This window comes from Lutjanus erythropterus, chromosome 5, assembly GCF_056507025.1.
Source record: "Lutjanus erythropterus isolate fLutEry1 chromosome 5, fLutEry1.hap2, whole genome shotgun sequence".
In the NCBI taxonomy this organism is placed as follows: Eukaryota; Metazoa; Chordata; class Actinopteri; order Lutjaniformes; family Lutjanidae; genus Lutjanus; species Lutjanus erythropterus.
Genome location: NC_139321.1, coordinates 32754354 through 32769973, shown reverse-complemented (window position 1 = coordinate 32769973; position 15620 = coordinate 32754354). Strand labels below are relative to the sequence as shown.

The 15620-nt window shown below is 38.2% G+C and overlaps 1 protein-coding gene across 1 annotated transcript; it reads left to right on the top strand.

The window, feature by feature from the left end:
- The first annotated feature begins 408 nt into the window (after positions 1 to 408).
- Positions 409 to 14715, top strand: cxcl14 (chemokine (C-X-C motif) ligand 14). The gene is made up of 4 exons (XM_084719677.1): positions 409 to 781; positions 3543 to 3648; positions 10462 to 10575; positions 13242 to 14715. Exons 1-4 carry the CDS (start codon positions 718 to 720, stop codon positions 13255 to 13257), a joined length of 300 nt encoding a protein of 99 aa, XP_084575803.1. The 5' UTR covers positions 409 to 717; the 3' UTR covers positions 13258 to 14715.
- Positions 14716 to 15620: the final 905 nt, after the last annotated feature.

The following is a 15620-nucleotide window of genomic DNA, read 5'->3' as shown; positions in this document are numbered from 1 at the left end:
ACATGCAGGAAGACTCGTGAACTCCGTGAGGCATTTAAGTGTTGACGTCATAACTGGACACACAGAAGTCGCCGCAGAATCTCAGAAAACAGAAAGAAACATGAGTTAAATTCAGTTGTTGTAACGTTATAATTGTGCGCAACTGTTGCCGTTTCCCTCCTTATGACGTTCTTTTACCTGACACTAAGTTTTCTGTCAGTCATAATCAGGACAGAAGCTGGATCCTTTTACATAAACTCGCCATCACCGTTTCACTCCACCCTCGTTCTGCTGGACAATATCAGTGTATTTCTTGTTGTGTTTTTTTTTCCTTCCCTCCCTCCGTCCCTTTCCATGTTCTCCACTTCTCCCTCGCAGGCCACAAGTGTTTGATTCGCTGTCTGGCCGTGCATATTAATGAGCAGGGGACAGCGGGCTGCTTTTTAAAAGAGCTGCTGCTGCCTCTCCACAGCAAGAGAGAGAGAGACCTAAACGAGTGACTGAGGCTTCATCCAGGCGCTCAGGACGCACAGACGGAGTTGCACAATCAGCGCTCCAAAGGGACTCCAACAAGCAGAAAAGCCTCAGCCTCCTTCAGTCCTGCCATCCAACAGTCGCTGCAAGTGGATATTATTTACACTTCGAAAGACTTTTGTTGATTTTGTGTGTGTGTGAGAGAGACCGTTTGGAGAGCTCGCATTTTGAGGAAAAACATTTTTTTCTCTTACTTGTGAAGACATGCATCGGTGCACAGCGGTGCTACTTTTGTTAGTGGTGGCCTTATACTTCCTGAGCGCAGAAGGTAAACTTAAGAGCTTTTGATTTGTTCATTTTTACTTTAAGTTACTAATTTGCTAAAATGCGGTGTTTTGTACTGAAACTATGATGTAAATAGGATTTGATGTCTGCTTTGCTTTTCTGTGCGTGTGTGAAGGGAAGAGTAGGACAATTAAGACTGCAAAATCAGTCTGACTATGTTTTGATCCATGAATGAAGCTGGTGTCAAAAATCTCCATTACAGGTTGCAAAAAAAAAAAAACTTTGCTTTAATATGCCACCTGCTGCATATATTTCCCCCTAATCTGACCACAAAACACTCAGTTCAGTGCTTATTTTATCCATAAACACTGAGAACCGATCAAAAGAGAGTGTGATGATGCATTCAACTGTGGTGTTTAAAAAAATCTGAGCTCATCATGAGTCTTAAGTTGGCGTTCGCGAGCCTTTTTACACTCTGAACACCACTCTGGGGCTCTGTGTCTGGCAAGACAAGTGAGGTTCACCATATGGAGCAGAGTTCATTTAAAGCCAATATCCATGGGGACGTGGAGGGGAGGTTTGGGGACTACAGGGAGAAAACTGATGGAAGAAAATGCTACAGTTTGTTTGCGGGTAATAGATTTTATGAGGAGAACATTTCAAGCACTAAACAATCTGCAAACCTTAAATGCAAACTAAATATACTCATTTGAAGCCTTGCTCCTGCAAATGTCAACTAATTAGTCTGTTTTAAAGGGAATTATCCTTTTTTGTCAGCTTTGATGTACTGAAATAGAATCATAGTTTGAGTCAAAAAGAGTGACTTAATAACTTACAAACTATCCAATGAAATTCAGCTTCCAAAGTCACTTAAATGTGTTATTATGAGAAATCAGATACATGCCTTTAGGAAGGAGCCCTGTCTCTTTCCATAAACAGAAGTGTTGAAGCCATATACCCCCCTCTACAGAGTACACACAGCTGTATTAACCTCAATGTCTCCACACTTTTATTGGCCTTTGTTGCTCTGTGTGTGTGTGTGTGTGTGTGTGTGTGTGTGTGTGTGTGTGTGTGTGTGTGTGCTGAGTGGCAGCACCACTGTGACAGATTTAGTGATCAGCAGTGAGAACAGATAACAGGTGATGGATGAAGGAAACCTTGGACTATCCAGGTCATCACCTCCCATCGCAAATATACAACCCAGCAAAACTCATTTCCTCTGCCTTCATTCAGCAGCATAAACTGGACCACTGGACAGAAATGAATCAATTTACAGTACAGACACTTCAGAAGTGTGACTCTGGATCTTTTCTAAGCAAAGTGTCGAACAGACAAGCAGCATAGGAAGTGGGTTTTCTGCTGAAGCTACAGGTTCTCCCTGCTCAACGTCAATACATCCAGTGTGAATTCATAATTTATCTGAACTGCACTGGACAAAACAGTAAATCAGTTCATCTTGTTGATGTGCAAGGAAAATTTAATTAAATAGAAATAAAATTACTATGTTGTACTATATTGTTTTTGTGTTTTAAGTGACTAATGAGGAGAACAATTTTTAAGTTGGACCAGTAATAAGGGAGAGCGCTGCAGCTGGAAGTAAAACTAAGCTACAACGTAATCAAAGTACTCTATGTCCATTAAAAGTGCTTGTTTTTGCTGCTGACAGGGTCAGATTGTTATCCCAAGTGCCGTCGCCAAGCTCACCAAACTGCCTTTTAACATTGTCATTGTCATCTTCATGCAAACTCTACAGAAACAAAATAAAACTTTCCAAAAATGTTTTGGCTTCTCTTTCCACTGCTCCGGCAATCACAAACTGTGGTTGTTTGGTCAAAATAAACCTTTATTCTGAAAATATTCTGGCTGTGCACGCTGCTTCTCTCCGCTGCTTCTCTGACCTCCATCTTGCTCCTCTTCATCCTCTCCCAATATTTTCACACCTAATGCTGCAAATTAAGGGTTTATTGCAACCAAGCAACTAGAGTTTGTGATAGTTGGAGCAGTGGAAAGACGAGCCAAGATGTTTTGGGTGATTTATGTTTTGTTTCTGATGACTTTGAATGAAGATGTCAATGATGATGTTAAAATTCCAGTTTTGCAAAGGGAGTTTAATTAGTGTGTCTAAAGCAATAAAACGGCTGTTTCTGGTTAAACAAAATGGATCTTACTCTTTAAAGAATAGTCTCTGTAGGGATCATTTCCATAATGTTGTCAAACATTTAAAATAAGAATCAGAGCCTGTCATTGGCCAAAGAAGCACTTTTGGTGGACGTACTTTGATGGTGCACAGGGATTATGTTGCAGCTCAGTTTTGCTTCTGTTGGCCGCAGCGCACTCTCTAAATGCTGCACCATCTTCAAAAGTCGTCATCCCGATTAGTCATTTAGACACAAAAACGTGTCAAAAGAAGGTCCAGGTTGAAAAATGCATTACCCTGTAAGTATATGCATTGAGAAGCTGACTGAAAGAAACAATATTTGTGAGACGTGATGTTTCAGCAGTGAGTTAGAGGACTCACACATTAGCACTGGTAATCCCCCCCGTCAGAGTGCACTTTAAAAATAAACTGCAGACTGATTGAGAGATTGTCAGATTGCAAAGAATTAACTTTTCTATCACAGCGATGCCTGTCACTATCATAGCTGAAAATAACTGAGACTTTAAACTTTAATAATCTGTCAGTCTCCACATGATTAGTCTCCAGTATTTTTAAATCTGTAGCTTTAAAAGTTCATTGTGTTTCTGTTTGATTCTTAAAGTCAGTCTGTCATGTGTGCATGTGTGTGTGTTTGATTTCTCCACAGCCTACAAGTGTAGGTGCACCAGAAAAGGACCAAAGATCAGATACAAGGATGTACAGAAGCTGGAGATCAAGCCCAAACACCCATTCTGCCAAGAGAAGATGATATTGTGAGTGAGAGTTTTATTCTCCTTCAGTACCTCTTATATATCCATCTTTGCCCTTTTCTTACTGGCCCTTTACCTCTTCTTCCTTTTCTCTTTCTCTTCTTTTTATTCCTCTTTGTCCTTCACTTCCTTTGTATGCTTCTTTTTCTTGATCCTTTGACCTTTTCCTACTTCTCTCTCTCTCTCTCTCTCTCTCTCTCTCCTTTTGCTTCTCATCTCTTTTCATATACCTGTTTCTCCTCTACTTCTTCTCCTTTATTCTCCTTGTGCTGACTTGCACCACAAGTCATAACTGATATACAGCTGTAACCGTGCCATGACAGTCCTCCAAAATACCATTAAAATATTTGGCAGCTGTGCAGCCATTATCAAAACATCCTGTCTTCTGTGCTCAGAGCACTTGGGAGGATTTATAGTGTGATAATGCACTGATGATTTGATTACACCCCGCGGTCAGGAGCGAGGAATGATTTATTCCTTGGAAAGGTACAGAGAGAAGATGAAGCACTTGACAAAACTTTCCAGCACTTTCAAGTTCTCTCTACATGACATTCTATTAAAGGGTTCAGCTTAAGTCCCAGGCATTTGATGATAAATTAAATAATTATTACTGCATTCAATCAATGAAACTTTATTATTAGTATAGCACCCATCACACACATTAATGCAATTCAAAGTGCTTAACAGATGACTGACAAACGACACTAAGACAGAACAAGTCAAGATTAAGATATAGTGAAACAAAATCTATATACACTTTATGTCAAATAGAAGGTAAAAACAAGAAATAAAACTGTTGAAAATGACATACAATAAATAGATTTAAAAGCTATATTAATAATATGAGTTAAACAAAACTTAGCTTTGGGCCTAGATTAAAAAAATATTTTAAAAAAGACAAGATAAAAAGCAAATGAAATCATTAAAAAAGAAAAAAGAAAAACAATACTGATGAAATAACAAATAATGTTGAATAAAGTAAACTTTAATAAAATTGATAAATAAAATACAAATAAAACTAACAGTAAATCTAAAAAAAACCAAAAAAAAATAAAATTTACATTTAAAAAATACAATAAAAATAAATAAATAAAAATTAAATTAAAACAAGAAAAAGAAAGAAAGAAAAATGTAGAAAATATTAGGTTGTGTGGAATGTATGCATCACATGTATGCATCTTTATTACTTGATTTCATACAAAAAACACTATTTTTATGTAAACAATTCCTACTTTGGATTGTTACATCCCAAACTACAGTGTCACTTTCAGCTTTAGCTTGGTTTGTGAATTTGTTTGATCCTCCCACCTACTCTCTCTCTCTGCTCTCTGACCTTTAACCCATAAAGTCTCAGCTCAAGCAGACAGACAGCGATTATGTTCAATTTGAGACATCGTGGAATGTAGCATGATGAGAACTAGGCCTCTCCTTCTAGAGGAGTCCAAACATGCTCAAAGTAGCCTGTGGCGCACAGACAAATAAATAAACTTACATTATACATACAGTACATAGTTCATGTTTTTTTGTACTGAGATCTTGGGTAAACTCTTGGGGATGAAGTCTCATACGTAGCCAGAAATGTGAGCTGTGATTTCTGTGTGGAATTTATTTGAAGTTTCATGTCAAAGCTACATGAGGGGACAGCAGATGGGGATGTTATGTCAGCCTCCCTGGAGTCCAGTTTTGTGTCCAAGGCTCAAACTCTGCTGCCACCTGCTGGCAAGTTACAATATCACACAGGGAGCACAGTCTGGGTAACAGCAGTGACCACTGAGAGGGAAACTGACGGTGTGGATGTGACATGTGTCATAAATGTGTTTACACAGTCACAGAAAAATGCAAGTCCCTACAGTGTAAATCTTAGGGTTAGGACTTGGTTTATGGTTAAGGTTAGACCTGGGGTTAGATGTGTAGTGATTTTTATAAGTCTTCAGGGAATGAATGTACTGTAAGTTAACTTTTATTTAAAATATTTGTTCTTCAATTTACAAGACTGTGTTTTTAGTCACATTATGTGTGAAAATATGATTGAAGGACTGGATTCAGATTTATTCTGACCCACATGTTTGGATATAAAGGTTAATAGTAACAATAACACCATATAAATTGCACATTTTAAAATAAACTGTGTCAGTATTAGTGGCATGTGGTTCTTTTGTCTGTTTCCTGTGGCCCCCTTTGACTTTATGGAAATAGTATATCACTTTTTTTTTTAATTATTTATTTTAAATTAAATTAAATTTAATTTAATTTTAATGTTCATTTTTCATTGTCGTAGGCCATAAATAATTCTTACATTCTCCAGCTGTGTATATGTGTAATTTTTTTAATATATATTTTCTTAACTAAAATGTACATCATAGCATAGGTTTATGAGTAAACTATTCGTCTATTATTCAGTTAGTGGATGGATTGAAAATGCCACAATTATGTTAACAGAGTTATCATTTAAGCAAAATATCAAGCAAATATACTCTATAGTTTGCTAGTTTGAGATACTCTAATGTGACGATTTTCTATTTTTTGCAGTTGTTTCTTTGCAGTAGCATTAAAAAGGAAGTATTATTTTTGGAGTAACTTGTAATAGGCATTTTTACAGTTTTGACATTTTATTGTGTAATACAATGAAAACAACTCATCAGCTGCAGCATTAGTATTGTTTTTAAAGGAACAATATGTAACAGCTGCGTATGTGAAAATGAGTACAGCAACCCAAATAGAGAGTTTGAGCCATAGACAGTATATCAAATAGGTTGAGATCCTATTTAATATGCAATCTATGGTTGAGGCATGTTGTTTGACTGTGACTGCACTGTAGGTTGATAAAAACATTGAATCTTGTCTGTAAAAAAGTCCCATTCATGAAAAATTCACAATAATGCTATTAAAAGGATTTTTTAAAAAAGAGACAATGCATGATTATGTGTGTAGAGTATATGTTAATCAATCTTTGTGTGTAACATAATAAGACATTGTAAAGGAAAATAGGAGTAGACAGAGTAGAGTAGAATAGAGTGTGAAGAACTGGAAATGGTCAGCTCACAGGTCTGTTTCTGTGTGCGAGTGTGTGTTAACTGCCGCACAGCCATTATTTAAAGCTGCTCTATTAGCATGAGATGGGGGCCACCAGCCGCTGGTGCCCAGTGAAAAATGAGCCTCAGCGGGCTCCGGAAAGCCACAGAAAGAAAGAGAGTAGGAGAGAAATGAGCGAGAGAGTCCCCCTCTGGCACTTGTTGTGACCGTTTGGCTTACGGCGCCCAGTTTGGCATTCAGAGCGACCACTCCTAACCACACACACAAACAAGGAGCCACGAAATGTGCCTGTTTTCTCCACATTTCTTTTCTCCATTTCATTCAGTCTTTTCCCACTTTATCTTTGTTATTTTTTTCTTTAATATAAGACCTTAACTTCTTTTTATTATAATCAATCATTATTTTTCTTGTTTTTGCCCTGTCTGTCTTTTTTTTTTAATTTTGCACTGACAGCAATGTCATTGTTAGACTATCAAATACTGATTTGTAAAGATCAACAGATCAGTATCAAGTATGATATCATTGCTGATAGGCTACACTGTCGTCGAAGTGCTGTTTTCTTAGGACACATAGCAGATGCTGCAAAGAGGCACGGTTGGAGAGGAAAAAGTACTGGCATACTATTGTGACACCCCTAGAAATAAGGGTTCCAAAAGAGTTCCTCCTGGGAGATTGAGGTTCTACACAGGACCATTTGCTGCTGAAGAACCCTTTTTTGAAGAAGCAGTTTGTCAAGAGTTCTTTGTAAGACTGTTTCCTTTAAGAACTCTTTTAATCCAAAAAACCCTTCTTGGAAGAAAAAGTTCCTTAAGGACTTTTGAGATTCACAAAGAACAGTAAGTCAAGGGTTCTTTGCTCCGTAATATAAAAGGGTTCTTAGCAGAACCTCCTGGATGGTTTTTAGGTAAAATAATAGGAATAGCAATATAAAAGGGTTTGCAGTAGAACCCTGTTGGTGGATTCTTGTCAGAACCCTTGCACAGTAGAAAGGTTCTGGGTAGAACTGAGAGAGAGAGGGCTCTGGATGGGACCATTGTACCAAAGAAGGGCTCTCTTTTAGATCCTCCAGGGCCCTTTTCCACCAAATGAGCTCTGGTTTTTGAACCGTTTCGTTAAAGATTCTTGGAAGCTTGGTGCTGTCAAGTGAACTAGCGCTCGTTTCCACCAGTTTTGAGAGGAACCAACACAATCAAATATGTCATCAGCAGAGGGCGCTGCTCAGTGCTCAACATCCTGTGAAATATGACAAGCCCACTTTTGTTCCCAAGGAAAATCTGCTATCATTATTATTATTATTTTTATTTTATTTTTTTCAGCTGGGAACCAACTTTCTGTTTTGGTGGAAATGCTCAGAATGGTTCAATATTAGGTTAGTGAACCAGAATAAGGGCGGTTCCATGTTGATGGAAAAGAGCCCATAGGGGGTTCTGGATGGAACCTTTAACAGATGGTTCTAGGTATAACCCTTTATGCTGGATTCAAGGTAGAACTGTTGGAAGGGTTCCAAGTGAAACTTTTATAAAACTTTTAATTTATTCATTTAATTTTCAAGCACCCAAGTAATGACAAGTGAGGTTCACAGTGACCAGTTTTGGAAATACAATTTTTTTTAGTTTGTAAAACTCAAAGATTTTTTTTATCTAAAAAATATGACTAAATTATCTCATCCAAAGATTAGTTTGGCAAAAAGTTTTTAGTTCACTTTGAGTTGGGCTCAAAACTCAATACTCTATAACAGTAAATCACCCATTTTGAGTTTTTTTTTTTTTTTTTTTACAGTGTGGCTGCACTTCAGCTGCTCAGCTGCTAAAGCTCAACTTAACACAGTAATCCAGTTAGATTTAACCTCTGCTGAGCAGCCACTGATAAACATTGAGTGTGCATTGCAGATATGAGTCCATTTGCATGCGCTCCTACAAAAGCACTTTCATGTTTTCTCTATAAAAACTCAAACACACGCACATTCAAAGTTCAGTTCTGTCATAACAAAGTATGTAGCTGCCCAACTAAACATCAACAGCCAAACAAAGTGACAACTGAATGAGCAGGAAAATAGATGCAAAACTCTTTAATCTGATCCTTATAATGACTGAAAGCAGCGTTTTTATAGAGAGTCAAAGCTTTTCTGTTGCAGTCAACTCGTTTAACATTCATGGTTTGGTCAGCCTTTGAGCGTGTCACTGGATGGAGAGGCCCCATGGCATGGTGGGTGTTTTTCCCACATTTCTCTTGTTTGGCCTGAATATGCCACATGCAGGCAGACTGTCCCTACCGTTGCCTTAAGCAGAGGGCTGCAGACAGACCAATTGATTCAATGAGCTTGGATGTCACATTTTTTAGTGGCAGCTCCATAATATTACTCCATTGCCAAGAAACTGGCCGGCCTGTGCAAGCTGATCTTTTGAATCGAGAGGGCATTTAATTGCGGAAATGTTATTGAGGGCAGTGTAGAATAGCAGCTCAAATTTGGGGCAAAAACAGGTCAAATGTGCTACAACTTCACCAGTGTCTATTCACACAACTCAGACTGGCTTTCAGATCATTTGAAACACTCCCAAATCACTATTTTTGCCTCTTCAGCTCCATTGAAATTCAGACAAAAACATTCTGCCAGTTGGCTCCTGTGGTTGAATGAACTGAGAGTAGGTTTCTATTTCTCCAAACATGTTGTGCAGGCCAATAAAACTACAAACCCCTAATTCTGAAAAAGTTGGGGCGATGTGTAAAGCATAAATAAAAACTGAATGTGATGGTTTATAACTCTTTCTCACCTGTATTCAACTTTATTGTTTTTTGTAAACATACACCAGACTTTTATGCGTGCAATATGTTTCAAAAGTTGGGAAAAAACACCTGCTTGAAACATTCAAAAGATAAACAGGTTAATTGTTAACAGGTTATGATTGAGTATTAAAGGGGCATCTCTTAAAGGCTCAGTTTAAGAACAGGCCAAAAACCAGTATTGACTGTCTGTGACCTTTGACAGCTCCCACTCCCATTGTATGAAGAAGCTTCATAATTATATAAAAGATTCTACATGGGCTCTGGAACACTTTCTAAAACTGTTAAGTAAGTTGAGACTCTCCCATACATAGTGAAAGCCGTATTTCGACAGCATCCAGAAATGTCCCAGACTTCCCTTGGCCTGTGCTCATCTGAGATGTGCTGACATGAAGTGGAAAAGTGTGCTGTGGCCCAACAAGTCCACATCTCAAGTTGTTTTTGGTAATCATGGACATTGTGTCCCATGCAACATCTTTTTCAGGGATGCCCTGCGTGTTTCAGCAAGTCGGTTCTGCATGTGTTACAACAGCGTGGCTTCTTAGTAAAAGAGTTTGGGTACTAAACTGACCTGCCTGCAGTCCAGACCTGCTTCCTGTTGAAAAAGTGTGGTGCATTATGAAGTGCAAAATACAACAACAGAGACCTCAGAGTTGATAACAAGCAAGAATGGGAAGATTTCAGTTTCAAAATTTCAAATATGTTTCAAAATTTCAAATATTGTCTTCAGAATGTTGTTAAAAGAAAAGGTGATATCACACAGTGATAAACATGCCCCTTGTCCCAACTGTTTTGGAACGTTGCAGGCATCAATTTCAGAATTAGTGTATATTTACAAAAAAGAATAAACTTAATCAGTTTGGATATTAAATATCCTCTCTTTGTAGGCTATTCCACTGAAAAAACGTTGAAACGTATTTCTTATCTTTTTTAAGTGACAGTAGATTATTTTACTTTCTTACATCCGTGTTTCTGTCTCTTCTTCTTTGCTTGTCTTCTTAGCGTGACAATGGAGAATGTGGCTCGGTTCAAAGGGCAGGAGTATTGTCTCCATCCCAAACTTCAGAGCACCAAGAATCTGGTCAAATGGTTCCGCATCTGGAAGGACAAGCACAGGTAATAGATTTTCTAATTCACTAACAAAATCAGATGATAGGCTTGTATTACTCTAGCTTTTTTTCATTCCTGGCATTTTTAGTGACTGTCTTTGTGGTTGAGTGGACCTGTTGCATGTTTCTCCTGTTGTTTCCTGTCTGTCACTCTACTTTGATGACAAATGTTGTCAAAGCTATGGTCGTCATGCAAAGAGAAAATATTTAAAACTTTGTCATAAGGTGAGGACAAAAGAGTGAATGAGTGTCGTTGTTATTGTGGTTGTCGTAGTTAGCTCTACTCTGTATGCAATTTGCAAAACAATCTTATCGTGCTACAGATGGTAGCAATGATTATCATCCAAAACGACAAAATGGATCAATTGACAATTTGCAAGTAAAAAGTGTCACAGATAACAAGAAACCTGCAATTATCACCTGACTGTGCAGTCCCCCTCAGCTGTACAGAGCTTTGCAGAGTCTTTTTTTAGTGACTAACCGTTTAACATAGTGGAGCATTTAGCAGCTAAAGGTCCAGATATTTCTCTCACAGGTTGTTGGAGACCAGACAGCTAAAAGGAAAGTGATAATTGGTTTCACATTCATCAAAGGGCAAAAACTCTACTCCAAATTAATACTACAGTTGCTACATATCAACTGGATGCATTAAAAGGCAGCAGTTTGCAAACATGTTCACCATATCAAGTTAAAGGGACAGTTTTGATTATTTGAAGTTGGGTTGTGTGAGGTATTTATCAATAACCAGTGTATTACATACAGGAGATGATAGAAGCAGCAGGAGCACTGGCATAGTAAAGCTAAGCAATGTACTACTGTGGTTAGGGTCAGCAGCAAAATGTATTTTAGCCACATTAAAAAAAATCAATATGAGTTTAAATGTACACTATTTTAAATATTTTCCTAACTTAACCTTGCTGCCAGACAGCCTTTCCCGATTTGAGTACGCCATTATATAAGCCAAATATTGCTCTCTCCAATGCCACCAGACTCCACTGGCCAAAACAGTCATTTTATCCTGCAGAACACAGGACTTGCTTTTCTTCTACTGCCTCAACAAAGTCACACAGTAGTGCAAACAAACTAACAGATTGAGGCAACAATAGACCAGTAACTCTGTGTTTTGTAAGGTAAAATGACTGTTTTTGCTAATGGAGTCTGGTTGAGTGACAGTGGTTTATATATAAAGGTAGTTTCCTGTCAGAAAAGGCTGTTTGATAGCAAGGTAAAGCAGTAAGAATATTTTAAATATCACATACACTTAAACTGGTGTTGATCGCTTCTGTGGCTAAAACTGATTTTGTTGCTGACCCTGTTCACAGCAGCACATTGCTCAGCTTCCTACAGTCATACTACTGCTGGGGGTGTGCCAACCGCCATCTACTGTAGTTAATACACTGACTATAGAGTAGTACCTCATACAACCCCACTTCAAAAAATCATAACACTATCAGCTTAAAACCAGGCAATTATTATGTTCACAGCTTGTTTCTGCTGCCCCCATATGGCCAAAAAAGATATTATTTAAGGTTTAATGATGGGTCAGTACATGAAAACACAATTTGAAAAGGCTCATAATTGATTTTAGCCTCCTACTGTATGTATGTATTATTTCTTATTATTTATTTATTTTCCCTTAATTAGATTTTCTACTGGTCTCTCATGCAGACCCATGATGCACACCACCTGCCTGAATCGCTGATTATATCCTTTGACTTGTCTGTGAAGTTGTGAAGAGATTCAGTAGATCCAGTATTTAGCTGAGTATGAAAGAACATATCCACAGGGACACCACAGGTTGCAGGGTGTCCTTACACTTACATCTACAAGGCCAGCCAATTGAATTCAAGAAGCCTGTGATCTGTACTCAGATCCAGAGACTAAAAGAAACACATGGTGGAGGAGGAGGAGGCTAATGATGCCAGTGGAAAAATCTAATGTGTGATGGCTGCCAAAAGAGTTCATCTTCTACCACTTTTGCACCAAACTTAGTGCGTATCAGCAGATTTTTTTAACACTGCTAAACCTGAGGAAAATAGGTGATTAACCCTGTTTCCATTGCCAGACTGCATTGCTAAGACTCAACTCATGTCTGTGCAGGAGAACAAAGAAAAAGGTGTTTTTAATAGTGTCTGTGTGTTCAGCTCTCATTACTATTGTAGCCTCTGACTGAATCTCTGTGGTCTGAAGTTTAGTTCCTCTCCAGCACTGTTGTTTGTACTTTCAGGTGTCTGCCTCATTATATTCAAATCATGTTCACTTTTAGCTGAGAGGAGTCCACTGCTGATTAAAACCCAACACTTCCTGATTTTGTTGCTTCATAGTAAAATCTTTTTGATAACAAAATAACAGGGAGCTTTTACTATAAAGAATTTCTTCAGTTACATACACACCTTCAAGCGGGTGCGAACTCTGCTGTCGTGGTCTGGTGCCTCATGTCAAACTGAGTCAAGCCAAGCCGCACATGTGCATGAAAAAGGAGCTGATTGACACCTGTGACCACTGTAGAGTCATCTGACCTGGGAGTGAATGCTGATTGTACCCTTTCACACTGAAGACAAAAGCCAGATGTTAATGGTTTTTTTGTCCAGTGTAAAGGGGATTTTAAGGAGAGAATTCAACAAAAGTTTGTAATAACTGCAAAATTAACTCTTGTTTTTGTTTCCTCCACAGGGTGTATGAAGCCTAAAACCTCAGCACACATGGATCAAGTGAGACAAATTTCAAAAAAGACGACAATATCACCAGGACTGTTCTTGTGAAGTACAAGATGTAATCTACAATCAAACTGTACTTCTCCCTCTTCTGCCTGAGATCTGTCAAGCACATTAAGAGATTTCTTTAGTTTGTATAGAAGCTGGTGGGCTTGTGTTAGTCGGCCATCAGTCTAGTTACAGTCACTCACCGCTCCAGTCTTTACAACTGTAGTTATACTTGTCAAATAGTGGACGAGACACCGCCATCTGTGTTCAAACAGTTGTAGGTTTGTTCAGTTTTTCCTTAAAGGGACTTCTCTTTTGCTTTGGCTTTTAGGCTTCTTTCAAAGTGAAGAATGTGTATGAATGTGTCATTCTGAGCAAACAGGCAAATCTTCCTTTGAAAAATACAGCATCGGTGTTTCTATTGTTAAGACTTTCACTCCTCTGTATCCAATATGACAGGTAGGACATTAATACCACGCCAACATATAGGATCTGGTGTTTAAGAGGTTGTAGTCAGAATGCAGTGATTCAGGTTCTCAGTGAATCTGATTCCCTGTATTTGTAGAGGAGAGGCTGTTGCTATGGAGATCTACCACTGTGTGTGTGTGTGTGTGTGTGTGTGTGTGTGTGTGTGTGTGTGTGTGTGTGTGTGTGTGTGTGTGTGTGTGTGTTTACCATGTCCATGCTAGTCATAAGTGTCAAACAAACACACTACTCTGCAGCACTCATTTTGTAAAATATCATCTAATTAACTGGCAGGGTGTAGTATTCAGTAGTTATTAAAGAATACAAATAGTTAATTTGTGCCATTGCTACATACAGTACAGTCTGAGTTCATTAAAACCTGATTATTAAACACATTTAGAAAGCAAGATTGTCTGCAGTTTACATCAACAAAGGACTATCTATTTTATAGTTTCACCTCTTGAAATAAATGTGTAATAAAGCAATATGTCATACAAACTGCCTACATAACCACTGTATTGAATGGATGATAGCATTCTTAAAGGATAAGGCTGGTGATATTCCAGTTTTTTGTTCATGTAAGCCAGTATCCCATGAAAATATCAAATCAATAATGTGTTGTTAGAATGCTGTCTCTCAGTATTTTCTAAAGTTCTTAACCTGGTGGTGGCGCTCAGCCCCAAGCCCATTCAACCCTGCTGAAGATGTAAATCATTAAAGGTATGCAGGATTTGTTGGTCGCTGTTTGTGAACGCACCACTCAAAGCTGGCCCCTCCTCCTTGGATCAACGAACGTGAGAAGGAGAGCAAGAGCAGCATTAGCTGAGGGAGACCAAAGCTATGAATCTGAAAAATAAAACACTATTTTCCAATTGTTTCACAGCGTTCTTACATTCTAAAGCATGACACCTTTGCATAATGCCAGATTTTTTTTGTGAATATGGACAAAGTAAACCTTCATCCTGTTGCTGTGTCCTCAATCTGCTCTGTCTCTGTGTTTGTATGTTTGTATATCTCTCTTTGCAGCTCTCACAGAGAGAGAGCAGAGGAGAGAGACAGAGACAGCGATATAATTGTTGGTCACTACATTTTTAGAGTCCCGACCTCACAAGCTGCATGTCGCTATTGGCTGGGGGCTAAAACAGGCTGAAGCAAACATCCCGGGCACAGTGAAATAATGAGAAATTAAGAAAATACAGGCAGAGAGCAGGGTCTTTGTAGATACAGACACCACCACACACTTCTAGCGAATCATAAGAGATGATCGAGAGGAATTATTTTTTCTGAGTTTATACATTGTTTTTAGGAAAACCCTGCATGGTTTAAATGTCAGAAATAAACACTTTCATTCTTTTAAAAAGGCTAAATAACTTACTAAAACAGCAGGGAATTACTTTTTTTTTTTTTTTTAGCAAACATCGATTAAACAGGAATAAATGATGCGTTTGTCGGGGACTATTTTCAGCTGCGGATTAATACACATTTGGTGCTCTACACAGCAGCACAACAGAGTTTAAGGTAAAGAAACCATGTCACCCAGTGCAACAGTTTGGCTCGTTAAAATGGTTTTAAAGAGATACTGCACACTTAAACATATTTGTGAGCTGTAAACTAAATACTGTACGACTGTACTGTCATGAAAGACATTGATGTTGGTGTTAATATTCACATTTCTTACCAAATTTATTAAAAAAAAAAATTAAGTAGGCATTTCATAGGTTGAAAATGGCTCATTTAAGTTTTAAATCATTCTGAATCTTGCAAGACATAGAGCCAGTTGTTTGGGGCTGATTTATGCTATGAAATGTATATTTTAAAAAAGATTGTTATAATCTCCTGCCTCATCCCCAACCCAGCCACTTGCCCACTTTTTAGCATTTTTCAA

Excerpts from the sequence above, each read along its gene's own strand:
- cxcl14 (XM_084719677.1), top strand. The coding sequence starts at position 718 with ATGCATCGGTGCACAGCGGTGCTACTTTTGTTAGTGGTGGCCTTATAC. Across the intron at positions 782-3,542 it reads ATACTTCCTGAGCGCAGAAG|CCTACAAGTGTAGGTGCACC; the intron begins GTAAACTTAAGA and ends ATTTCTCCACAG. Across the intron at positions 3,649-10,461 it reads TGCCAAGAGAAGATGATATT|CGTGACAATGGAGAATGTGG; the intron begins GTGAGTGAGAGT and ends TTGTCTTCTTAG.